Source organism: Lissotriton vulgaris, chromosome 6 (genome assembly GCF_964263255.1).
Source record: "Lissotriton vulgaris chromosome 6, aLisVul1.2, whole genome shotgun sequence".
Classification (NCBI taxonomy): Eukaryota; Metazoa; Chordata; class Amphibia; order Caudata; family Salamandridae; genus Lissotriton; species Lissotriton vulgaris.
Window position 1 is genome coordinate 1,113,670,088 of NC_141694.1, and position 24,701 is coordinate 1,113,694,788.

Below are 24,701 nucleotides of genomic sequence, written 5' to 3' on the forward strand. Positions count from 1 at the left end.
GACTGATTTGCATATAGCTGGGTCCAAACTGGGGTGGCGTAGTGAGCAAAGGAACAATGGATTTAACCCAGATCTCTTGAATGTTTGATTCATTCAGCATTCCGTTCATTTGTTGCTGCAGTGCAACATTAACTCCGGCTCCAGTTTTAATGCCAACTTTATCAATGTCCTTGGGCACAAGTCCATTGCATGGACCCCCAGGGGCACAGTGTACAGCACAGCTTTCCAAACTTTTCATGTTTGGGACACACTTTTTGGAGATGCATCATTTTGGGACTAAGTAAGGCAGTGTAGCAAGCGAACGTAGCGTAGTGAGCGAGCGTAGTGTAGCGAGCCCGAAACACCTAAGGGGCGTTCGGGGGGTTCTCACTCACTCTGTCTGTCTCCCTCTCTCTCTCTCCCCCTCTCTCTGTCTCTCTCACGCTGTCGCCCTACCTCTGTCTCCCTCTGTCTGTCTCCGTCTGTCTCCCTCTGTCTGTCTACCTCCTTCTGTCTGTCTGACTCCCTCCCTCTGTCTGTCTCTCCCTGTCTCTCTCCCTGTCTCTCTCCCTCTGTCTCCCGCCCTCTGTCTCCCGCCCTCTGTCTCCCGCCCTCTGTCTCCCGCCCTCTGTCTCCCGCCCTCTGTCTCTGTTCCTCTGTCTCCCTCCCTCTCCCTCCCTCCCTCCCTCTGTCTCCCTCCGTCTCCCTCCCCAGTCTCCCGCTCTCTCTGTCTCTCTCTGTCTTTTTCCCTCTGTCTCTCCCTGACTGTCTCCTTGTGCCTCCCTCCCTCTGTCTCCCTCCCTCTCTGTCTCCCTCTCTCTCTGTCTCCCTCCCTCTCCCTCCCTCTGTCACCCTCTGTCTCCCTCTCTCTCTCTCCCTCCCTCTACCTCTCTGTCTCCCTCTCTGTCTCAGTCTCTGCCACTGCCTGTCCCTGTCTGTCTGTCCCTGTCTCCTTCTCTCTGTCTCTTTCTCCGTCTCCGTCTGTCTCTGCCTCTGTCTGTCTGCCCCTGTCTCTGCCTCTATTTGTCTCTGTCTGTCCCTGTCTCTGTCTGTCTCTATCTCTGTCTGTCTCTGTCTCCCTCTCTCACTGTCTCCCTCCCTCTCTCTATCTCTCTTCCTCTCCCTCCCTCTCCCTCCCTCTGTCTCACTCACTCTGCCCCTCTCTCTCTCTGTCTACCTCTCTCTGTCTGTCTTCCTCTCTCTCCCTCTGTCTACCTCTCTCTGTCTCCCTTCCTCTCTCTCCCTCTGTCTCCCTCCCTATCTCTGTCTCCCTCTGTCTCTGTCACTCTGTTTCCCTCTCTCTCTCTCTGTCTTCCTCCCTCTATCTCCCTCCCTCTGCCTGTCACCCTCTGTCACCTCACCCCAGCTTACAGGGCACATATCTATATCATAGACTACTTCGACTGCAAATTCTCCTCTTCAAAACTCGTTCACTCTCCCACCCTTTTCTGAGACCCGACAAGCATCCCTTAAGTGCATTTCTAGGTAAATAAACACCCCCGCAAAATTCATATTTTAGTGCTTCACCACTGGCATGGCACCTTCCTCAAGGACCTGGATTCCAATTTTATAACAGCCCCCTCTCATCCGCCCCATATTGTGTTTGGTGACTTCATCTTGGATCGTAACAGACCACACTATTCATCTACTCTTACTGGACAACTCAATATCCAGAACACACAGGCTGCCCTCACATTTTCAAGGAAATATTTTCAATATCATACTAATCCTTAAATCACCCCCTCACCCAATATAAAGTCCTCTCATCTGGCCGCTCTTTAACTCACATGCTTTATGCTTGTGAACATATGCACCCAAGTACTTCACAGTTCTTTAAAAGACCATTTACTTGTTAATGGGGCTTTGTTGTGAACCGCCCGGCCCCCATGGAGCAGAGTGTCTTGGAGTCCACGCTGCTGCAGCAGACTCCGAGACACTCTTTCAAAGGAATGACTCTTAATTAGCAGCAGTTATGTGCCCACGACACACCCACCACTTGCAGGCGACACAGTACTGTGTTGGGACACACAGTTTGGAAAGCACTGGTGTACAGGATTGGAGTTTGTCATCTCAGATATTACCCTTTTAGATGCCTCAGAAAAATAGACAAATGAGGCCCCCTAATGAATTTTAATTCAATATTTAATTCATTTCTGTTTTTTTAGAGGAAATCAGTGCTCCCCGTATACAACTGAATGCTCCTGTTAGAGGGGTAGCAGTGAACCAGCCTGAGCTTCCTCAGGTAAGCTAGGGTGTGCACACCTCAAGTGAAGTAAATGAAGCAGACCCATCAGGTGCCCCATGTGCAGAGGGTCTAAGGGCAGAAGTCACAAAGAGTATAAAAAAATACCACAATAGACATTAACAATTTTGGGAGGCTGTATTAAATACAATGCAAGCTACTGAGGAAGCACTGAATAAACTTGCCAAGATGGATATACAAGTAGACCTGTTAAAGCGCACCTGCCGGAAACTTGAAAACATCTGTCTCAATGACAGAACGCCCGGCAACCACACAGCCCACAAAGACACCATTCGCAACCATCACCACCTCATCAGGACCACCAAAAGAGCCTTGTTCAAAGACCGCCTCGACAAAAACGCCCATGTTCCCCAGTCCATACTGATTCAGGACAGAACCGAGAGGAAAACCCACTCACCCAGATGTAAGGATCACAAAGGGACTGCATGAAATCATTGCTAAGATGACTGTACACCACTTAACAACGCATTGTTCCCAAGGGGGCAATAGTGTTGGGACACAGGATCCGGTCCTGGCGTCAGGTTGGTCTGCAATCAGTGCAGGAGCCAACCAGATGAGAGGCCGGTACAGCATACAATGCCATCATACGCCCAGGGGCAAGATACCCAGGAAGAGATCACATGCTCCCCCAGAAAGAACGCCGAGAATAGCAAAGCTTCTGCTGAATATCTGGGCTCAAAGGCAAGTCTATTGTGGATTTCTCAATAGAGATCTAGAGGAACCCATGACATTTTAAATCCATAAAATATTTTAGCGTTAATTAAGGGCCTGCTGGGCCTAGCAGAAATGGAATCACACAACATGTACTCTGTTAAGTTCCTAGGGCTCTTTCACAAGCAAGTTTTAGAACCCACGTTGGTCATCTTTAACTCACCACAGATCTTAGTAAACGTCATTGCCTGTAGGGAGCTGCTAATGGGTTGAGGTATAAAAATAGTGCACTCCCAGGAGGGTTGCTACCCTGACTCCAGCTTTTAGAATCAAACCACCTGCAAGGGAAATCGGAACTCATACCCTACCCCACCGGAGAAACAAATGGGCCAGTCTCAACAGGTACATTCAATCCTGAAAGTTTCAGCGGGCTGGTTCTCGGCCACAAGAGTTTTGTGGTTAATGATACACACAGCAAAGGCCAATGCAGAAGAAGGTGCAGGGACAATACAAGTGACCAAACTGACTGAATTCGACAATTATAGTTGGCTGCCATCTGTTTTATCAATGACGTTCCACAAAGACTGAAATGAGATACATGTGGGCATCACACAATAGAGTCTGGCCTGTTGAGTATCTGCTTGAAATCTGGGAAGTCTTGCCCCGAAAAGATGAATCAATGTCTGAGTAGTTTAATAAGTTTCATATTACTGCAGTACAGGAGACATGGGCACAATCCAGTTTCCTGGTAATTGGGTTAATTGAATATAACAGATTGGCATGCAAAAGTAGAACCCATGGAAGAGCAAAAGGTGGGCCAACGACCTACAGGAATTTCAAAGTTACTGCAAAGGTCGCAATGCTGGATATAAAGAGCCCTAGCTATTGGTGCTACGCCTGAATGAATGGGACAAGCAGCTGACAACGCCACTGGTCCTGGTTAATATATACATCAACTGGGAGAAAAAACAAGTTTAGTGGATAAGTTGATTAATTTGCTCATGAAGTGGAAAGGAGACCGTCCAGATGGCAAACCTGGTAATCACTGGTGACTTGAATGTTATCCAAGATACATATGAGGACGGCGATGAAGTGCCACATGTCCTGTCTGCTCAAAGCTATCCCCCATGCAAAATACAAGACAACCTAGGGAAAAAAGTATTAAGGGCTTGTGAACTAGCTGGACTGGTAACACTAAACGGCCATCTCCAGGGGGCATCCCACCATCCTGGACAAGGTCCTCCTGTAAGTCAACCTCCTATCTTGATTATATGATGGTGAGCACTGGTCTGTTCAGCAGGATAATTGATTTGGAAATTGACCGAAGATTTGAGATTGATCATCAACCACAAAACTTCAGGCTCAACACCACCACAACCATTCTAGGCTATGCCCGGATAGTGCAGGTAAAAGCTCATTCCGAAAACTTTAAACAGTTTAAATGGAGTCTAGATAATATTCAAGACCGGGCAAGTGAAGCATTGAGAATTTCAAAAGAGGCATCAGGTAACAAACAGAATCCGATGAAGGCATGGAAATGTATCTTGCAGAGTCTAGCTTTAAAGTATCTGGCCAATAGCTCGCAGAATCGTACAAGTATTATGCACAAGAGGTTCATTAATTAGCCAAAGCTGGATAGCCTTATCGGGTCCCAGATCAATAGAATGCTCCATCAACTGCGTTGCTCACCTCGGGATTCAGCATTGTTAAAGTGCTTACAATTCGAACTTAAGAGCTTACAAAAAGAGGTATGGTTGCACAAGAAAAGAAGCAATGAAGCATTGTGAGCTAAGCTATTCGTCCAGATAAAATGATCAGAGGAATTTCTGGAAACTAATTAATGAGCTTGATAAGGGCCCCAGGGTGGTAAATAACGCTAATGTAAATGCGGAAGAATGGATAACTTCTTAAAAGCACACTATAAGGGATGTAGATGCTCCTCCTGCCCCGGGTCGCAGCCCGGGACGATTCTGCATGGGGCATCTTGTGGGTCCATCTGATATGGCACTTCTGGAGAGTAACAGCAACATAGAGCCAGAGATCTTAGAACATCCAACGATGTTGGGAACATATGTACTAACAGCGCAACCGTCCCCAATGGCCTACTGCCAGCCCTTCTGAAACAAAATGTTACAATCTGAGCAGGTTTCTGATCTTTGATGTTCAATCACATATTGCTGACGGAAGGCATTCCGGAAAGTTGGAGAGGCTCTGTTATACAACCCATTTTTAAGGGGGGGAGGGCAACTGCATTCGCAAGTAACTATTGATTGATATTTCTGCTTGATGTAGATCTCAAATTTTTCTCAACGCTACTATTGCAAGATCTACTGGAGTGGGGGATGAAGGCAAGGATGTTGCCAATGAATCAAACTGGGTTTACTAAAGAACTGCTTCCAACCTCATGGCAGTGGGCCTCATAATGAAAAGGGCAAGTGATACGTGTACACCTCTGTTCTTGGGTTTTAGGGATTTTAAAGCCGCCTTTGACCGTGTCCCTCAAAATATCCTGTGGAAGAAGCTACAACATTGGGGAATCCCACAAAAGGTGCTCAGGGCGATCTTGCTGCTATATACCAAACCCTGGGTAAGGATCAAGGTGGGGGATGGGCTTCGCCTGTCCAGAAAAGTTGCCACCTCCCTTGGATTGAAGCAGAGATGTGTATTGGCACAACTGTTGTTCAACCTATTCATCTAGGATCTCTCGCCGTCTCTTGCCGATGTGGTGTCACATGCACCGAGTCTAAGCGGTCAACAGTTGTGTAATATCCTATATGCAGATGATCTGCTCCTGTTTCCAATACCCGAGGAGGCCGGCAAAGACTGATTAATAGGCTTGCTGAGGACTCTTTTAACAACAAGTGTGAAATCAATCTCAAAAAGACCAAAGTTATGCCCTGAAAGCGCCAAATATCTAATAAAAAGGGGAAATGCCGCCTTCATGGTTCCAACACAGATGAAACAGTAACCTAGTCAAGTCAAGTCAAGTCATAAAATTTGTATAGCGCACTACATACCCAGAGGGTTTCAAGGCGCTTAGGAAGGGGAGGAGGATTATTTGTCAAATATCCACGTTTTAAGCTGCTTTCTGAACGCTAGGTGGTTCTGGGTGAGGCGAAGGTAAGCGGGGAGTGAGTTCCATGTTTTAGCAGCCAGGTATGAAAAGGATCTGCCTCCCATGGTGGTCTTGTTGATGTGAGGTACAGTGGCGAAGGCTAGGCTGGAAGAACGTAGTTGGCGGGAGGGGGTGTAGAAGGACAGTCGAGAGTTGAGGCAATCTGGTCCGATGTCGTAGAGTGATTTGTGTGCGTGGGTAAGCAGTCGGAAAGTGATCCTCTTATTGACGGGGAGCCAGTGGAGGTCTTTAAGGTGACCGGAGATGTGTTCGTTGCGTGGGATGTCTAATATGAGCCTGGCTGAGGCGTTTTGGATTCGTTGGAGTTTCTTCTGGAGTTTAGCGGTGGTACCTGCGTAGAGGGTGTTTCCGTAGTCCAGTCGGCTCGTGACTAGTGCGTGGGTGACTGTTTTCCTTGTTTCGGAGGGGATCCAGCGAAATGTTTTTCTGAGCATGCGAAGAATGTTGAAGCAGGAAGAGGATACGGCGCTGACTTGTCTGTTCATTGAGAGTGAAGAATCCAGGATGACGCCAAGGTTCCGTGCGTGGTCTGTCGGGATGGGTGCTTTTCCGAGGGCTTCCGGCCACCAGGAGTCGTCCCAAGCAGAGGGGGATGTGCCTAAGATGAGGACTTCTGTTTTATCTGAGTTCAGTTTCAGACGGCTTTGTTTCATCCATTCGGCGACTTCTTTCATTCCTTCGTGTAGGTTAGTTTTGGCGGTGCTGGGGTCCTTGGTGAGAGAAAGGATCAGTTGAGTGTCGTCCGCGTAAGAGATGATGTTGAGGTTGTGTTGGCGGGCGATGGCCGCGAGGGGGCTCATGTATACGTTGAAGAGGGTGGGGCTGAGTGATGATCCTTGAGGCACGCCGCAGATGACTTCAGAGGCCTCGGACTTGAATGGTGGTAGGCGGACTCTCTGGGTTCTTCCGGTGAGGAACGAGGTGATCCATTCAAGTGCTTTTCCTTGGATTCCGATGTTATTGAGGCGTTGTAGAAGGGTGCTGTGGCAGACTGTGTCGAATGCTGCAGAGAGGTCGAGGAGGATGAGGGCGACTGTGTCTCCATTGTCCAGTAGAGTTCGAATGTCGTCTGTTGCTGCGATGAGGGCGGTCTCAGTGCTGTGTTTTGCTCGGAAGCCAGATTGTGAGAGGTCGAGTGCTTTGTTGGCTTCGAGGATGTCGGCGAGCTGGTTGTTGACGGCTTTCTCGATGACTTTGGCCGGGAATGGAAGAAGCGAGATGGGGCGGTAATTTTTGAGTTTGGTGGGGTCCGCTGTTGGTTTTTTCAGAAGGGCGGTGAGTTCAGCGTGTTTCCAGTCTTCTGGGAAGGTCGCGGATATCAAGGAGCAGTTGATGACGTCTCGGAGGTGCGGTGCTATGACGGAGTCTGCTTTGTTGAAGATGTGGTGAGGGCATGGGTCTGTGGGGGATCCAGAGTGGATGGAATTCATCAGGCGGATGGTTTCCTCAGTGGAGATTGGGTTCCAGGCGTTAAGGGTGTTTACGGGGGGAGGATGGTCAACAGATGGTGGGGTGGGTTGGTTTCCGGGTTGGTTGTCAAAGCTGTTGTGGATGTCTGCAATCTTGTTGTGGAAAAAGGAGGCTAGGGAGTCGCAGAGGGTTTGAGAGGGGGTGATGTCGTTGGAGTTGGGGTTTACATTGGACTAAGGGGGCTCCTTTGCTGCACAAAAAAGCCATTACTGCGTTAATTTTAGCTTTTTCTCATTTGAGGCAAAGCCCATGGGGGCACAATCTGAAGGCTCTGATAACTGTGTTAAGATCAAAACTGATTCCGACTGTATCATACGGAGGTGAGATACTGCTGGGTGCAGATGCTGAATTTCTGGAGAAGCTTGTAATACGAACCTACAAACTAATGTTTCAGTTACCAAAGTCTGCTTCCCCATCCCATGTAAGGCTTGAATATTCTTTGATAAAACAATCACTAACCTGACATGGAGCTTTTATCAATTGGTGCCATTGATTGCGGAGTGCCCTGAAGGTTCATTGGCACATCTTGCTTGGGTGGAAATAAATCTGCAAAGGGGGAAAGATCAATTTGCCAAGTATCTGCGGAGAAGTATAGAGAAACTTGGTATTGCAGATATATGGCAACTGAACATGAGCGATTATACCTTCAAGAAAACTTTGAACAATTGCATACTGCATTAAAGACGCCTGGAGGATACCGTTACATTGGCAAAACAAGAGCATGGTTGGCTAGTAATAAACTCTTACAATATCAGCAAGAAACAACCCTATTTTGAGGCAGCTCTGTCATCGTCCATCAAGAGGAATTTATTGTGATTTGGGTTCTTGCCAACCCTTGACTTTATACCCAAGTGGTAGAAGAAGTCCCAGTCAGAGGATTCATTATGTCGCTTGTGTCGTCAGACAAAAGAATCATTCATGCATATACATTGCGTTTGGCCCAACTTGCTGAAGGACCCTGCTGCGTAAAGAGTTTTTAGCCTTGGAAGTAATAACCTGTAGATCGGCTGCCATAGAGGCTTTAAACCCACAAAACCTTATACTGAACACTCGCTGGTGCAATTTCTAGCAATTTTTAATCACCAGATAAAATCATTCTAAATACAGCTAGGTTCTATGACTTAGATAAGGGTACACCCCCAATGGGATTTTAGTAGGTTACGATTCAATAATGGGTTGAAAGGGGGTGAAAAAGAAAGTTATGGACCTCTATCCCAGTGTTGTTGTGAAAGGGTTTAATGGAGGGGCTGCTAGGGGATAGGAATGAGTGACCCTGTCCCCTATCCCGTCTTTGGTTGGGTGCTCAGCATTGGTTAGTATAAACAAAGCACTATGGAGTATCAACGAGGAAGGATTCAATACTTGTGTTTATTTGCTCAGTATTTCTTTTGATGTCTGTACAACCTTCTTGTCCTTGGGAAGGTTGATATAGGATATTCCATCACTTTAAATTGTTAATGGTGTTTCGCACAGTACTCTGTTGATGTTTGCATAATGCACTTTTTGAACGACCTGCTTGTGTCCAGTCATGTTGACATAGGACGGTCTATGAATTTAAATTGTTCATGCTCCTTTGTACAATATGTCATATTATGGTTGCATGATGCACCTCTGTATGATTTTCCTGCACTCAGCCACAGGAATGCGGGTGATGTATAATCTCACATGACTTTAAACGGCTTATGCTCTTTTGTAATAGTACCTCATTGATGTTTACAAAATGCTCCTTTGCACAATTTGTCGTGTGCTGATCGCACAAGTTACTTTCAGCCTGATTTTCCTGCTGTCATCTACAGGATATAGGATGGTAAATGATCTTAAACTGTTAATGTTCCCCTGCATAGTATACTGTGCAGCATGGAGAAAGCACCATTGAAAGATGTTGTGCCTAGCCAGGTTAATACAGCATGGTTCTTGACTTTAAACTGCTTATGCCTACACAGGTGAACACAGTATGGTTCTTGATTTTAAATCCTCTATTGCCTGCACAATTAATTCATTTCGTATGATTTATTTGTGTGCGTATGTTTATGGTTTTTATTAACTACTAAACTAATAATAAACTGAAACTGAACATGTGTTAGTTATAAGTATTAAGTATATTTTATAATCCTTTTTTAACATGCTTGGTTGGAAGTACTCCAAAAAGTCTCCAATAAAGACTGCGTGAAATAACACGGGCACAAACTGTAGTCACAAAAAATGCACAGGTGTGTTTTGGATACCTGATACTGTAAGAATAACATTTTAATACTTATATCTCCTTTTAATATTTCCACAGGTTAATTTTGAAGAGTTCAAGGAAGGTTTCGTTGCAGTCCTGTCACGTACAATTGACCTTAGCATTTCAGAGGAGAGCAGCTACCTGCAGCCAGGTCAGCTATGATTCTTTGTTTACATTTGAATGTTAACCTGTGCCTTTCTTGTCTTGTTCATGGAGGATGCCAGATCAAGCAGTTTGACTGATTTTTGTAAATGTGTATGAACACTGGAAGTTGACAAATCTATCTTCTATATATTTTAGCAAACATAAATTGATGATTTAATGGCTATTTAACAATGGCCTATGAGTGTGTGGAAAGTTGAGTGAAGAACTACCAGCTGAAGCAAATGTGTACATACTCTGTATCTACTTTGTTTCAATTAAAACATTCATTGTTGGCCTTGTAATTTAATTTACTTGAGTAGCATAGGGAGCATGTACTTCATTAATGACCACATCCATTAGCTAATTTGAATCTGCCCTTTTAGATACTGATTATGTTTCCCATCTGCCATATGCTGGGCAGCTTCTGGCTAAGCTACTATACAACCCCCTACTTGCTGAGACTTTTCAAATGTGTCGTAATCAGGCCATAAGCTCCAAGCCAGGGGAAAACTGCTATCTCTGTCTTGAGATCAATATATTTTTTCGTTCTTCTTCTTGCCTCTCCTAAAATTGAGGAACGTCTTCTGCATCCCCTCCCAAGTTGAGGACTAGTTGATTTTTAGGTGGGGTAGACCCATCATCATATTTTCTAGCTAATGCAGAACTTCCGTGGAGTTAACTGGCTCCTTTCAATAATTAATGTGAACATAGACTACTGCAAAGCAGTGTTTTTTCTTCTATTTCTTCTCTTGTAGATATCACCATTTACATGTTCCTCTTTCATATTGTATCTTTGCTGTAGTAAGAAAGAGGTTCTTGCTCTTTTCCTTTAGCAGCTCCTTCTCATGCCACACATTTTGCGCGTGGGTTGTGTTTTTGAAGATAAATGTGGGGAATTTGTCTCTAGAGAAATGAAGAAACTTCCCCTTTGGAAATATGTTTCAAAACAAAGTAATATATCTGATCCTAATTGTAGCAAAGCAAGAGAGCAAACCTCCCACATTGTGGACTGATTTCTTGAAAGAACTGCTTGCCTCTGTTGTCCTATCTTGGCTCAATCTCAAAAGTCCACAAGAGGCTTAATTTCAATAGCAGTGATTCCAAAACCATCAGAGATGAAAGCTGCAACTCCTGTACACAAATAGAGTTTGGAAGCTATCCAGTTACCTTACATTACTTGAGGAGTTCTGGCGAGCTAAGCAATCAGCAACTAGACATAAGATGTGCCTTTCAATATTGAGAAGACCTTTTTACCTTTGTTCTTCACTTTACATTGATTTTATAGACCATGATCATGAACCAAAGGCTATCTAGGCACCAAATGTCAAAGGGTTTGTAAAGTTGTATGTTTAGACCTTATTCTATATTAGAAAAGGTTGCGCCCTAGCAGACTATATTGAGTCATTTATGTCGGAGAAATACATGCAGAGTTCTTAAGATAGGTTGACATTGGAAGAAGATGAATAAATGAGAAGAAAATGGTCTACTCTTCTTTAGCTTTATTTTCCTAGATATGACTAGAGATTTTTGGGACAAAGTAAGCTGCGTGGTGTCGCTCTGGCTATGAAAAGTTGAAAAATGAAACAATGAAACGATGCCACATCACAGCCAACCATGCTCTTTTGGCTATTTTTGATATTGCATACTTTGCTCCCAGAGAAATTGCCATAGGAATTAAGGCTGCTAAGGCCTTTCTGTGATAGATTATAGGGGGAGTGTTCAGAATTTACAAGCGGACAAAGCCACTAATCAACAACAGTAAGCAGTGTCTTCTTAAAGCGCGTATCTATGTTAGATCCATTAATTCTGCCTCCTAGGGAAGAGTCATGAGGGCACTTTAATAAGATAAATATGGGGCCCACTGCACACACAGTGCAAATATGGTATATGATACACAAAAAAATAGGCTGAGATGGTTTCATAACACAACTGACTCCGCTCTGGGAAACCCAGAGGCTGGGTAGGCTTAGCGGTAGTAAGGGCTTCAAACAATGGGACCTAATAGGAATATCAAGAGTAGAAGATCTCTGGTGTAAGGAAGAGGTCATCACATTTACCCAGTTCCAAGATAAGTTGAGAGGGCAACTACCTAAATTTGCCGCTACACTCAGATCAAACATGCTCGTAAAGCAGCGGTCCCATCGGGTACTGTACTTCCAGAGGCCTCCCCCGTTGGAGGACAGGCTCTTTACAGAATACATGGACAAGAAAGCCATTTCCCTAACCTATCATAAAATTATTAATAACCAACCAGACCCCACACAAACTCTTAGAGAAAAATGGCAAGCTGATATAGGTGAGCTGGATGAGACAGATTGGCAGGAGGCATTCGCGTCCCCGCGGTTGGTGGCGATACCCTCCAAATTGAAGCTGGTGCTGTTAAAAATACTTCACTGAATCAACTACATGAGGCTAATGATACATAAGATGGGGAACGCTACTGACCCACTTTGTCTCAGACGGTTGGGGGGGGGGCGGTTCGGCACTCTCCTTCATACGCTGTGGGAATGCCCAATGATTGTGACATTCTGGGGCTCACTTATGCATACCATCTCCCAAGTTAGTGGGGTCACGGTAACGCCATAGCCCAAGAGGTGTAACCTTAATATCTGGGAGACTACTGATCTTAACCACACTGCTCAAGACTGGGCAACATTAGGTATAACGTTTAAAAAATGCAATATCGCAAAATACTGGGAATGCATGCGACTCCCACATATCATGAACTGTGTAATGATATGGACGGAGCAACGGTGGCAGAGAAGGCAGTATATATATGTGGTGTGGTTGTAGAAAGGGGTCGGAGACTCGATCTGGATAAGTATGGTTTTATTTTAGTAATGGTCCTTTTACTGCGTGACGTGAGTCTTTCACGGGAATAAGCTGCTGGATCCGTGGTAACTGTTGCCCCCTAGGGAGTCTTCTTCGGTCTTGCTCTTCTCGCTTGGCTGAACAAGTTCTACTCCTCCTCGGTTCCCTCACCGCAGGACATGCAGAAAGAAAAATATAGCAGCTGGTCAGGACACGATTCTCTTCTTGGGTTGCCAGGGAGTGAGGGGAGCACCACTGAGATCGTGTATGTACATAAAGACTATATAGACGTGAAGTGAGGGGAGCTGTAGTGAGGAGAGCGTGTTTAGGGAAACGGGAAAAAGGGGGGGATCTGGAGAGACTATTTACATACAGATACTAACAGGTCGGTTGAATAACTAGCAAGACGAGTTTCCCCGCCTCCCAACCCAACCCGACACCCGCTGTCGTACCTGCTTAAGCCACACTCCTCCTGGAGTGTGGCCCGGCGACTCGTGGGGACGTTGGCCTCCGGGCGCTGCAACTCCCTCGACCGGTTCTCCGCTCGCCTCCCTGCTCCGGTACTCTCCTTCTTCCGACACCGCTCTAACTCCGCTCGCCGCTCCAAACTCCTCCGGGGTGATGTCACACGCCGTCGTCTCGTCTTCCTCCTTCTTGGCCAATCCTACCGTGCGGACCTCATTCTGAGGCTTGTCTTCATCTTCCTCATATGCCCAATTAAAGGAGCTGTCCCACATTTCCTCCTTATGCATTTGCCATAGGGATTGCCTGTCTGTGCTCCACTCGTTCTGGTAAGGTAGGAGAGAGGTGGGGTTATCAGAGTCAACAACCCACCAATCTATGGTAGGGGAACCCCCGTTCACCCGCGTAGCCTCCTTGTTACAATATACATAGAGGGTGCCCGAAGAAATGGAAGCGGTGTGGGGAAAGGGGAACGATTTCAAGGGGAATATCTGTGCGCCACCTCCGTAAGAGTCAGAAATGGACATTAGTGATTTTACACGCTGCGGTGTAAATTCAATGTAACGGATTGTTCGAGGCATATGGGCTGCAGATGGTACATTATGAATAGATCGCCATCTGGTGTTGGGCTCGGATGATTGCACTTTGTTTTTCTCTTGGAGAGTCTTTTGTATCTTGGTGACTCCTCCCTTGGTTGGTAGTGCGCATGGGCATCGGCTCCATCCTTAGATTGTTTTTTTCCGCCATCGGGTTCGGATGAGGATCGAGACGCTCCAGATCAACTTCAGAGAAAAGTGATTAATCGGCGCGTATTCCCTTTCCAATTCGACGGTATTGTTATCGAACGCGTTTCATTTCCATTCCGACGCGTTGCAAATTCAAAATCGAAGAAAAAACTTAGACCTACGTCGACGAACAGGAGAACTTTCTCGACGCAGTCAAGCCCGGAGTCCATGGAAAGGACTCCATTCAAGAAATGTCCAACGTGTGGTGCTAAGTTCCCACACAAGGACCTACACGAGGTGTGCAACCTCTGTCTATCGCCTGATCACGAATCCAGGGACTGCGAAGCCTGCGCAGCATTCTCCTCCAAGCTAACGATTAGAAATCGTCGAGCTCGAAGACACGAGGTTTCAAGAATGCAGTCGGAGGCGATCCCGGAGCTGTTCGGAGACGAGCTAATGGAAGAAGAAGAGGATCAGTCGGGGTCGGAAGGGGACCAGTCGGAGGTTGAAGAACTCAACGAGCAACAAACCGTGAGTGACGACGTCCCCTTACCGAAAAACCGACCCCGTGCGGTAACGACCCCGCCTTCGAGCCCGGTCAAACCGCAGAAAAAAGTTTCCGACGCCCCGCCCTCGGGCCTGGCAACGAAACCGAAACTGAAACCGAAACACTCGGACTCCCACCATGTCGGATCCGAGAAAAGGGCGACATCGACTTCGACACCGAGGCTACATACAAGGGAAAGCTCGGTACCGAAACATTCCGTGTCGAAACATAAACATGGTTCGTCGTCCAAGATTCACTCGATACCCAGGAAGTCGGAATCGAGTAGACACTCGGTGCAGAAAGCACCGAACACTGACGATCGAAAACATAAGCACCTTTCGGAACCAGGGCCTTCGGTACCGATTCAGGAGCAACAGACAGATCCCAAACAAAAGATCTTGTTTATCGATCCGCAAACTGGCAAAGTTGTGACGAAGAAGAGAAAGAATGAACAGACAGAAGATAAATCTCTTCCTTCAAAAAAGAGAACACTGGGGACAAATACAACTCCTCCTACTTCTCCTAGACATAAAGTCACACCCTCTTCTCCTATTCCTCACACTATGCCAAATATTCCTACACCTTCCACACCAAGACCATCTACACCTCAGTCTGATGTAGACAGTGATCTAGGGGAGGGAGAACCTCAAGGGGATGACGAAACCATCCCAGATGAGGAGGACCCATGGGAAAATTATGACGTAGGGTCAGATGAAGACAACGACCCAGAGTTATATCCCTCAAAGCCTTCACCACCTGATGATAACACAGGGTTTGCGCAGCTCATTAATAGGGCAGCAAAATATCATAAGGTAGATATACATACAGAACCCCAAATAGAGGATTTCCTGTTAGAGACGCTACCTAATGCACAAAGAACATCAGGTACCCTTCCTATGTTGAAGGGTCTTCTCAGTCACACAGAAGAAATATTCAAAGACCCAGTGAGGGCTAGGGTGTTAAACCCAAGAATTGATAAAAAATATAAGGCGGCTCCAAAGGATCCAATCTTTATTAAAGGACATGTACCCCTGGACTCGCTGGTGGTCTCAAACGCTCGTAAAAGAGCACACTCATTATCTACAGGAGAGGCTCCTCCACCTGATAAAGAGTCAAAATTAATAGATGCATCAGGCAAAAGAGTAGCATCACAGGCGGCAAATAGCTGGCGTATAGCCAATACACAAGCATTACTCGCACGTTATGACAGGGCACATTATGATGAATTAGAAAAACTCATCACACATCTCCCCAAGGAACATCAGAAAAAGGCAGATCAGTTAATACAGGAAGGTAAAATAATAACTAATACTTCCATTAAGTGCGCCCTAGACGCAGCAGACACTGCAGCAAGATCCATAAACACCAGTGTAATGTTAAGGAGACATGCATGGCTTAGAATCTCAGGATTCAAACAGGAAGTACAAACGGCACTACTGAACAAACCATTTGATCAAAAGACACTGTTTGGTTCAAGTACAGATGAGACCTTAGAGAAAATGACAAAAGATACAGAAACGGCTAAGTCAATGGAAGCATTGCAACAGCCAACACAAAGAGGTTCCTTTCGTAGATCCACCTATAGAGGGGGCTCAAAGAATACAGGAACAAATCAGCAATCCACCTCTTTCACACCAACATCACCCAGAGGTAATTCAAGAGGAAGTTACAGAGGTAACAACAACAAGGGTAGAGGCCGCGGAAATAATAACAACCGCAACGCCTCAACCCCAAAACAGTGACTTCATAGAACTCCCCCCAGACCACATAACACCGGTCGGGGGACGTCTAGCACAGTTCCTACCTGTCTGGGAAAACATCACATCAGACAAGTGGGTGAGACAAATTATCCAACATGGTTATTGCCTGGAACTCACAGCTACCGCACCAAACATCCCCCCCAAACAGCGTCCAATGAGTCAAGATCATCTGACATTATTAAGAGAAGAAGTACTAGCACTTCTACAAAAGCATGCAATAGAGAAGGTCCCAAAAGATCAACAAGGAACAGGAGTATACTCTCTATACTTCCTAATCCCCAAAAAAGACGGGTCCCTAAGACCAATATTAGACCTCAGACCTCTCAATGCTTACATAAATTCGGAGCATTTCCACATGGTCACGCTCCAACAAGTACTCCCTTTACTGAAGAAAGGGGACTTTCTTTCTACACTGGATCTAAAAGACGCTTACTTTCATATCCCAATTCACAAAGCCCACAGAAAATACCTAAGGTTTGTTTTAGAAGGACAACACTATCAGTTCAAAGTCCTTCCGTTCGGTGTCACAACAGCACCGAGAGTGTTCACAAAATGCCTAGCTGTGGTGGCAGCACACCTAAGAAGACAACAAATACATGTCTTCCCATACTTGGACGACTGGCTAATAAAAGCCAAGTCAAAAGAGGAATGTCTTCACAACACACAGAAGACAATTCAATTGCTGCACCACCTAGGGTTTACGGTGAACTACAAGAAATCACACCTGCAACCAAACCAGATTCAGCAATACCTGGGGGCTACGATAGACACAGAAAAGGCAATAGCATACCCCAACCCAATCAGGATACAGACAATGGTCGGGTTAATACAAAGATTTCAACCACAACACTCACTACCAGCACGAGTGTTTATGCAACTATTAGGCATGATGTCCTCCTGCATACTGCTAATACCACATGCAAGGCTACAAATGCGTCCACTACAAGAGTGTCTAGCGACACAGTGGAATCAGGCTCAAGGTCAGATTACAGATCTGGTGTTGGTAAACGACCGGACGTATCGCTCTCTGAAGTGGTGGAACACAGAAAACATTTCCAAGGGACGGTCGTTCCTAGAGCCAATTCCACAAGTGATAATAACAGCGGACGCATCGCTCTCCGGATGGGGAGCGCATATGGACAAATACACAGTGCAGGGGAAGTGGAGTGTGCAGCAAAAGAAACTGCACATCAACTACCTAGAATTATTAGCAGTATTTCTAGCACTAAAAGCTTTCCAAATACAAATAAAAGGCAAAGCAGTCCTGATCAGAACAGACAACATGACTGCAATGTATTATATTCAAAAACAGGGGGGGACACACTCTCTCCAACTATCCAAACTAGCACAGGACATATGGAGATGGGCCATTCCTCAAAAGATCTACCTGTTAGCGGAACACCTACCAGGAGTTCAAAATCAGATAGCAGACATCCTAAGCAGACAGTCAGAACAGGTACACGAATGGGAGCTGCACGACCAAATACTGCAGCCATTCTTCCAAAAATGGGGGCAACCAGAGATAGATCTGTTTGCCAACCATCAGAACGCAAAATGCAAAAACTTCGCATCCAGGTACCCACACCAACGGTCCCAGGGCAATGCACTATGGATAAATTGGTCCAACAAATTTGCTTACGCGTTCCCTCCTCTACCACTAATTCCGTTACTGGTTCGGAAACTGCAGCAACACTCAATGACCATGATACTAGTGGCACCCACGTGGGCAAGACAGCCGTGGTTCACCACGCTGCTACAACTCTCACAAGTACCACATCAAAAGCTAAAATTATTACCCATGCATCTTACACAGAACCATGGAGAAATAATGCACCCAGATCCCAAACAACTGAACCTAGCGATCTGGCTCCTGAGGTCATAGAGTTTGGATATTTAGATTTACCTCCAGAATGCATGGAAATCATTAAACAAGCAAGACGTCCTACCACCAGAGCATGCTATGCAGCAAAATGGAAGAGGTTTGCTATACACTGTAACAGTAAGCACATCAACCCTCTGGACGCATCCACTAAACAAATCATTTGCTATTTACTACACTTGCAGCAATGTAACTTAGCATATACCTCTATCAGAGTTCATCTCGCAGCCATAGCGGCGTACCTACAAAACAGGCAACATCTTTCAGTGTTTAAAGTACCAGCAATTAAAGCTTTCATGGAAGGACTCAAAAGAGTCATTCCACCAAGAAGACCACCTTCCCCAGTCTGGAATCTCAACATAGTACTTACCAGACTAATGGGGCCACCATTTGAACCTATGCATAGGTGTGAAATACAATTCCTCACATGGAAGGTGGCATTCCTCATAGCTATCACGTCACTTAGAAGAGTAAGTGAACTGCAGGCTTTTACGATTCAAGAACCATTTATGCAGTTACACCAAAACAAAGTGGTTCTTAGAACAAACCCAAAATTCTTACCAAAGGTAATTTCAGCATTCCACATCAATCAGTCAGTGGAATTACCGGTTTTCTTTCCAAAACCACAAACGGTAGCAGAAAGAGCACTACATACATTGGATGTTAGAAGGGCCATATTGTACTACATAGAAAGGACACAAACTTTCAGAAAGACAAAACAGCTATTTGTTGCGTTTTCTCCTACACATAAAGGCAATCCCATCTCCAAAGCGGGCATTGCCAGATGGATTGTAAAATGCATTCAAATATGCTACTTAAAGGCAAAGAGAACATTAACTGTTCCTCCTAGAGCTCACTCTACACGTAAACTAGGAGCATCTATGGCATTTTTGGGAAACATTCCACTAGATGACATATGCAAAGCAGCTACCTGGGTTACACCGCACACCTTCACAAAACACTATTGTGTAGATGTGCACACAACACAACAAGCTAGAGTGGGACAAGCAGTATTAAAAACCTTGTTTCAAACAGTTGCAACAGACACGGGCGACCACCGCTAGGGAGAGAACTGCTGTATAGTCTATTCATAATGTACCATCTGCAGCCCATATGCCTCAAACGGAATATGCTACTTACCAGTATGCATCTGTTCTTGGCATAGAGGGCTGCTGAGTGGTACATGCCCTCCCAGCCTCCCCGGAAACCTGTGTCTGTTCCAACATTATCTTATTTAGATACACTTACATGGGCATTCTTATCTGTATTCTACTATACTACTCCATCTAACCCTACTATGGCAAAACAATCTAAGGATGGAGCCGATGCCCATGCGCACTACCAACCAAGGGAGGAGTCACCAAGATACAAAAGACTCTCCAAGAGAAAAACAAAGTGCAATCATCCGAGCCCAACACCAGATGGCGATCTATTCATAATGTACCACTCTGCAGCCCTCTATGCCAAGAACAGATGCATACTGGTAAGTAGCATATTCCTTATGTATCTTCAAGTGGATCAGTCTGTATTGAGAAGCATGCTAATATCAGTTTTAACTGGTGAGCAGCTTGTTGTAAATTTGCGCATACACATAATAAAAAAAATTAAAAAACATATTCTGACTCCTGACGACATCTGACATTACACCAAATAAAAGGACATATAAAAAATGCTCATACACGGACGTCCCCCTGACCTTATTGATGCAAGTGCAATAAACTAGTGTTAGTGTACAACCATCCCTTTTTTAGGTCTCGGCTGCCATGGGCTGTGCACATGCGCAGTTGCGCTGGCGAGATTTAATGATTTAGAGGGCTTTCAGTAAAGGGCTTTAAGCCCCATCCCTCTTTCCCATTGGCTGGCGTCACCGTTTATGCTAAACGGCGACCAGCCATTGGGAAAGAGCTTTTTGTGACGTTGGCTTTTCTCTTTTACAGACGGCCCACTTGGACGGGCTTGTCTGCCTTCCTTCTGCCGTGAAAGGTTTCTTATCTTTATGGGGCCGAACACATGGCCCCATAAAGATAAGAAATCTTTTACTTCAGAAGGAAAGCAAGTGAGCCCGTCCAAGTGGGGCGTCTGTAAAAGAGAAAAGTCTATGTCACAACCGCGGCTGCAAGCGCTTGTTATTAACATGACTCCGTAGACTTCCATAGGAGCACTCCCTTTGCAAACCTGGGTCATCCACCAAAAAGTGATTCTCTGTTCGCTTTAATGGGGCTTCTTCTTGAACATCGAGTCTCACCCTCATTACAGCCATCAGGTTGACAGATAGGTCCCTCCCATCCTCCCGCCTACCCATGTTAATAGTCTGCTCCTACTCAAAGAGACTAAACATCATCTGCGTGACTGTGCCTGGTCCCACGGCCGCCCCCTTTGCCATGGTCTGGCCTGGAAGACGTAACCCGCTGCCGCATACAGCCCTACGGTTCCCAACAATCAACAGCTCCAACATTTACTAAGGGACGACCTGTGAGGCTCGTCTTCAGTCGCAACCGGGCTAGCCATGGTGACCTTCATATAATGCTGAATTTTCACTGGTGCATTTAACAGGGAAACGGAGTTCGCACGATTTTGCTGGGAAAGGGATGGGAGCAAATACATTTTCCTCTCTTCTATATTACAGAAAAATTTACATAAAAGGTACAAAATGGTTTTAACTACAAGGAAAATATGTGTAACCATTGCATTATATTTTATTTTAAAAGAGTGACAGATACATTCAAATGGACATCCTAGTCTTTGAATAACCCCTTAAAACCAATAGAACAGACTAATTTTCACTCCGAGGGCACTGAGTGCTAAATGAAGGGCTGGGTGAACACATAGTGGTATTTCACGTTTCGAAGGGAAAAGCGTATTTTCCCACTTTGTATCATGTAAAAAGAGCTATTGTAGAACGAATCCATTTTAATTATATTTATATTGGTGCTGCCACTGTTTGTACAAGGAGCCCTCCTCTTTGCACAAGCAGCAAGCGTGGTGGAAAACCATCCACTGTATTTCTGGGCCAGTGCAAAGTTTCATCTGCAATACACCCCTTCTTTTCCAAGGCCTTCCTGAAGATGGGCGCTCTGAAGTTTTCTGTCTCTTGGATGGGTGCGGTTCCAGGCTGGGTTGAGGGGAGCCTTAGCTCCTCGCCCTTGTTTTGTACTGCAGAATTTTGATTGGCGGCCTTATAGTTGTATTTTATGCAAATGCGAATGCTTGTATGATACCTAGTGGGGGGCCATTTCTGTAGGACTCTTGAAATTCGGTTCCAGAAGGCCTTATGCGGAATGCATAACGCTGTTTATGTGTACTGTACATTACTATGCTCTTGTATCTGATTTAACTTGTAACACAACGATCCTATATAAAACTTTATAAATAAATAAATATGTAAAGCACCACATGCCGCACAGGAAGCACTTCAAGGCTTTCTCTTGTCCTCCTTGGGCAGTTAATTCAGCACTTTATAAAAAAATGACCTTTCCTATAGCGCCTCTTACTCCAGTTTGTGAGGTCTGCAAGTGTTGTATAAGCCCGGATTTATAACACGCCATTTGGCGACCTCGGAAGATTGAAAGGCTGGGTTGTGCACATGTGATGTGCTGGTCTCGCCAGATGTCAGCAGCGAGTGCTTAACTGGCTGAGCCGCCACTTCGAGCTGTGGTTCGGGGTGATGGAGCAGTTGAAGGCCTGTGTGTTTGTGGCTAATAGTAAGCGCCATCATGTTTTTGTATTACAAGCACTATTGGCTAGTATATATGTCAAGTGTAAAGTGCCATTCCTTCACCTCTTGGCGCTTTGTTGTGTGATGTGTAGATTCTTGCACATGTGCCTCTGTGCCTGTCAGTGATGTGGTGTCAGGGAACTGTCTGCAGCTAGCTTTGAGGTGGTCACAGTAGTCAGGGTCCAAGTAGTCAGGGTCACAGTAGTCAGGATCAGAGTAGTCCGGGTTACTCGCTTGATGTCTTCTTTTTGCTGCATGGGTGGATTTGCGTTCGCTGCGCACGAATTTTGCTTTAAACCTTTGTGTTTTTGAAATTATGAAAATGATAAAACATCGACAGAAAGACGTGAAGTGAAGGCATCTCGCCAGTCACACAGAATGTAATACTGTGATGCATATAAAACGCAGGAGGCTCAAGGCACCATGCACCCAGTGACTGAGATCCGCCCCAGACTCATTCGCCTACGGCGATTCTCTGTGAAATGTGTCAGAAATTAAGCCTCGGGAATGAAGCCCATTTCTTTCACGGCTCACTCCCAACATTAAAATGCACCTCGGATTCGAAATCTACATAACAGCTTCAACAGAACTCATGCAACTCAAGAATTCAGAGAGACACTTTTAGATTTCGGGGTCTCTAGTTGACACAGGTAGGTATTTGTGACAAATAGGGACCCTGGCCTCTAGTCAGGATAAGGGGGATACAATCTTTGGATAACCCCTGCTCACCCCTTTGGTAGCTTGGCACGAGCAGACAGGCTTATCCAAGGCAATATGTAAAATGGTTCTTGGCACACCAGTAGCCAGAACACCATTAGACTACAAACTACGAAGTGTAAAACAGACAAAACAAAAGAGCAGGCCTTTCAATCTATACAGCCAGGATCTCGATATTCAGTGCTATGCTACGTTTTAACTAAGTTTGTCTGACAGAAATACCATATACTTAGACATCTAAAACATCGGACGCAATTGTCTATAAAACCTCAGAATTGAAACTTACTTTATGGCAGTGGATGCAGTTGGTGGGCACTGGTGCTCATTTTTGCGGACCACAACTTATTTTCCATCATTAGTCTTTGGGAGATAAAAGAAGACCAGGGAGAAAGAAGAGAGAGAAGAAAGACAGAAATACACTGTCCAAATAGGAATATCTATATGTGTAATGTGTATATGTGAAATGTGTAACGTAACTGATTCTATGTAAACTGCTGTGATAACATGTAACGGAACTGGTGCTATGTAAAGCGCTCTGATAACCTAATCGGTTCAAGTTCGCGCTATAGAAAACTCTAAAATAAATAAATAAATAAAGTATTTGTACCAATACTCACAGTAATACAGTGAAAACACCACAAATGGACTCCACACCAGTTTAGAAAAAATAGAATTAATTAATCTAAACTAAACAAGACCAAAACGACAAAAATCCAACATACATAGTTCAAGGATATGATTTCAAAAGAGTTCTTAAGATTGTGTTGAAATAATCAACAGTTTCGTCACGTTTTAGCCAAAAGTACCGTTAGATGCGACAAAAGTTCCAAGGGAAAGCTGCAGCGTTGAAAAACAAGCGATGCGCCACTCCTGAGACTCTGGGGAGGCGATGCGACAACCTCGCTGGACGCAGCAGGCGTGTTGCGGTGACTCCGGTCTGTATGGGGAGGGATGCAATACCTTGTATGAATTCCGGTGCGCAGGTTTCGTTGGAAGCATCTCGGGATGGTGACAATCTCAGGTGCGGCGGCGATGCGCAGCGTCTATCTCCTCTCGCGGCCCCTCGATGCGATGGCTCTGCGACGACTCTCGCAGCGACGTGATGTGGTCCGCAAGCAAGCGGTGCGATGGTGCGACGATCTCACCCAGTGACAACAGGCTCTGCAACGGTACTCGCAGCGATGGTACTCTTTCCGCAACGAAGCGATGCGTTCCGCAAACGAAGGATGCGTCGGTTCTTGCAGCTGCAACAGGGGCTGCGACAAGCTCCATCTTCGCGCCAGCGGGAATTTCCTTGCACTGACAGAGATGCGCTCCGCAAGCGAGCGAAGCGTGAAACTTTGCAGATTGTCTTTAGTTTCTTCTTGTCCAGCTTCCCAACACCAGGTACAACTTCCAGAGGCACCACAACTGGCCCAGGCACTCTAGGAAGGACAGAACTTTCTCAGTAGAGTTCAGGGGGGAAGCTGGGGGTGAAGTCCTTTTGTTCCTGGGACTTCTTAACAGGGAGCCAGCTCTACTCAGGCCCTTGGAGATCTTTTCAAGCAAGTGGACACAGCACTAAGCAAAGTGAAGGAGGAAAACTCCAAATAAAATGATATATAATAGCTGAGAAGAAACATCGCATAGGCCCTTGAGAGCTTTCACGGACCACATTTGGGAGTGTAAAAAAGGAATAGTTTACTCTCTGAAGGACCTTAACACACACAATTAGATGTGTGTTTTGTGGATTTGATAAAACTTTGAGTTGTAAAAACCTTAATAGTGTAATCACAACAGTCGTCTCACTGTTGTCATGAAACAGTTGAAAAGAGCTGTCGGTTTCCAGCTCATCTGCAAATGTTCTCCTCTCCAACCCATCTGCTCTCATGTCTTTGCTTTGTTTGCAACAGAAATTCCACAATTTATTATTCACTTTTCAACCCACCATAAACTGCCTCATCAACACTACATCTTTGTCGAGGATACATGACCTTGCCAAACTGGTGTGATCCATTGAGGTGAGCACAAAGTAATTTCCTATTTCACTAAGACTTTATTGAATCTGATCCAAACACACAGTAACCTGGCTTTGGTGGCCTGTGAGGTGTGAGAGTGAATGCACAGCACATGGACATGTAGTGGTACAAGGGATACAACCATCTCAAAGCCTGTACTGTCTAATATGGAAACCCACCTTCTTGTGGCTATATATTCTCTTGGGTATTCACAGTGTGAG

At 45.4% G+C, this 24,701-nt stretch overlaps 1 protein-coding gene across 1 annotated transcript in view; it reads left to right on the forward strand.

Annotated features, from left to right (window-relative positions):
• The window catches only part of LOC147708507 (uncharacterized), a 381,831-nt gene that overhangs the window by 111,482 nt on the left and 245,648 nt on the right, over window positions 1-24,701 (forward strand). The window contains exon 3 of the mRNA XM_086927193.1: window positions 9,781-9,874. Coding sequence (XP_086783319.1) covers window positions 9,781-9,874 — 94 coding nt within the window. The remainder of the gene's footprint in view (window positions 1-9,780; window positions 9,875-24,701) is intronic.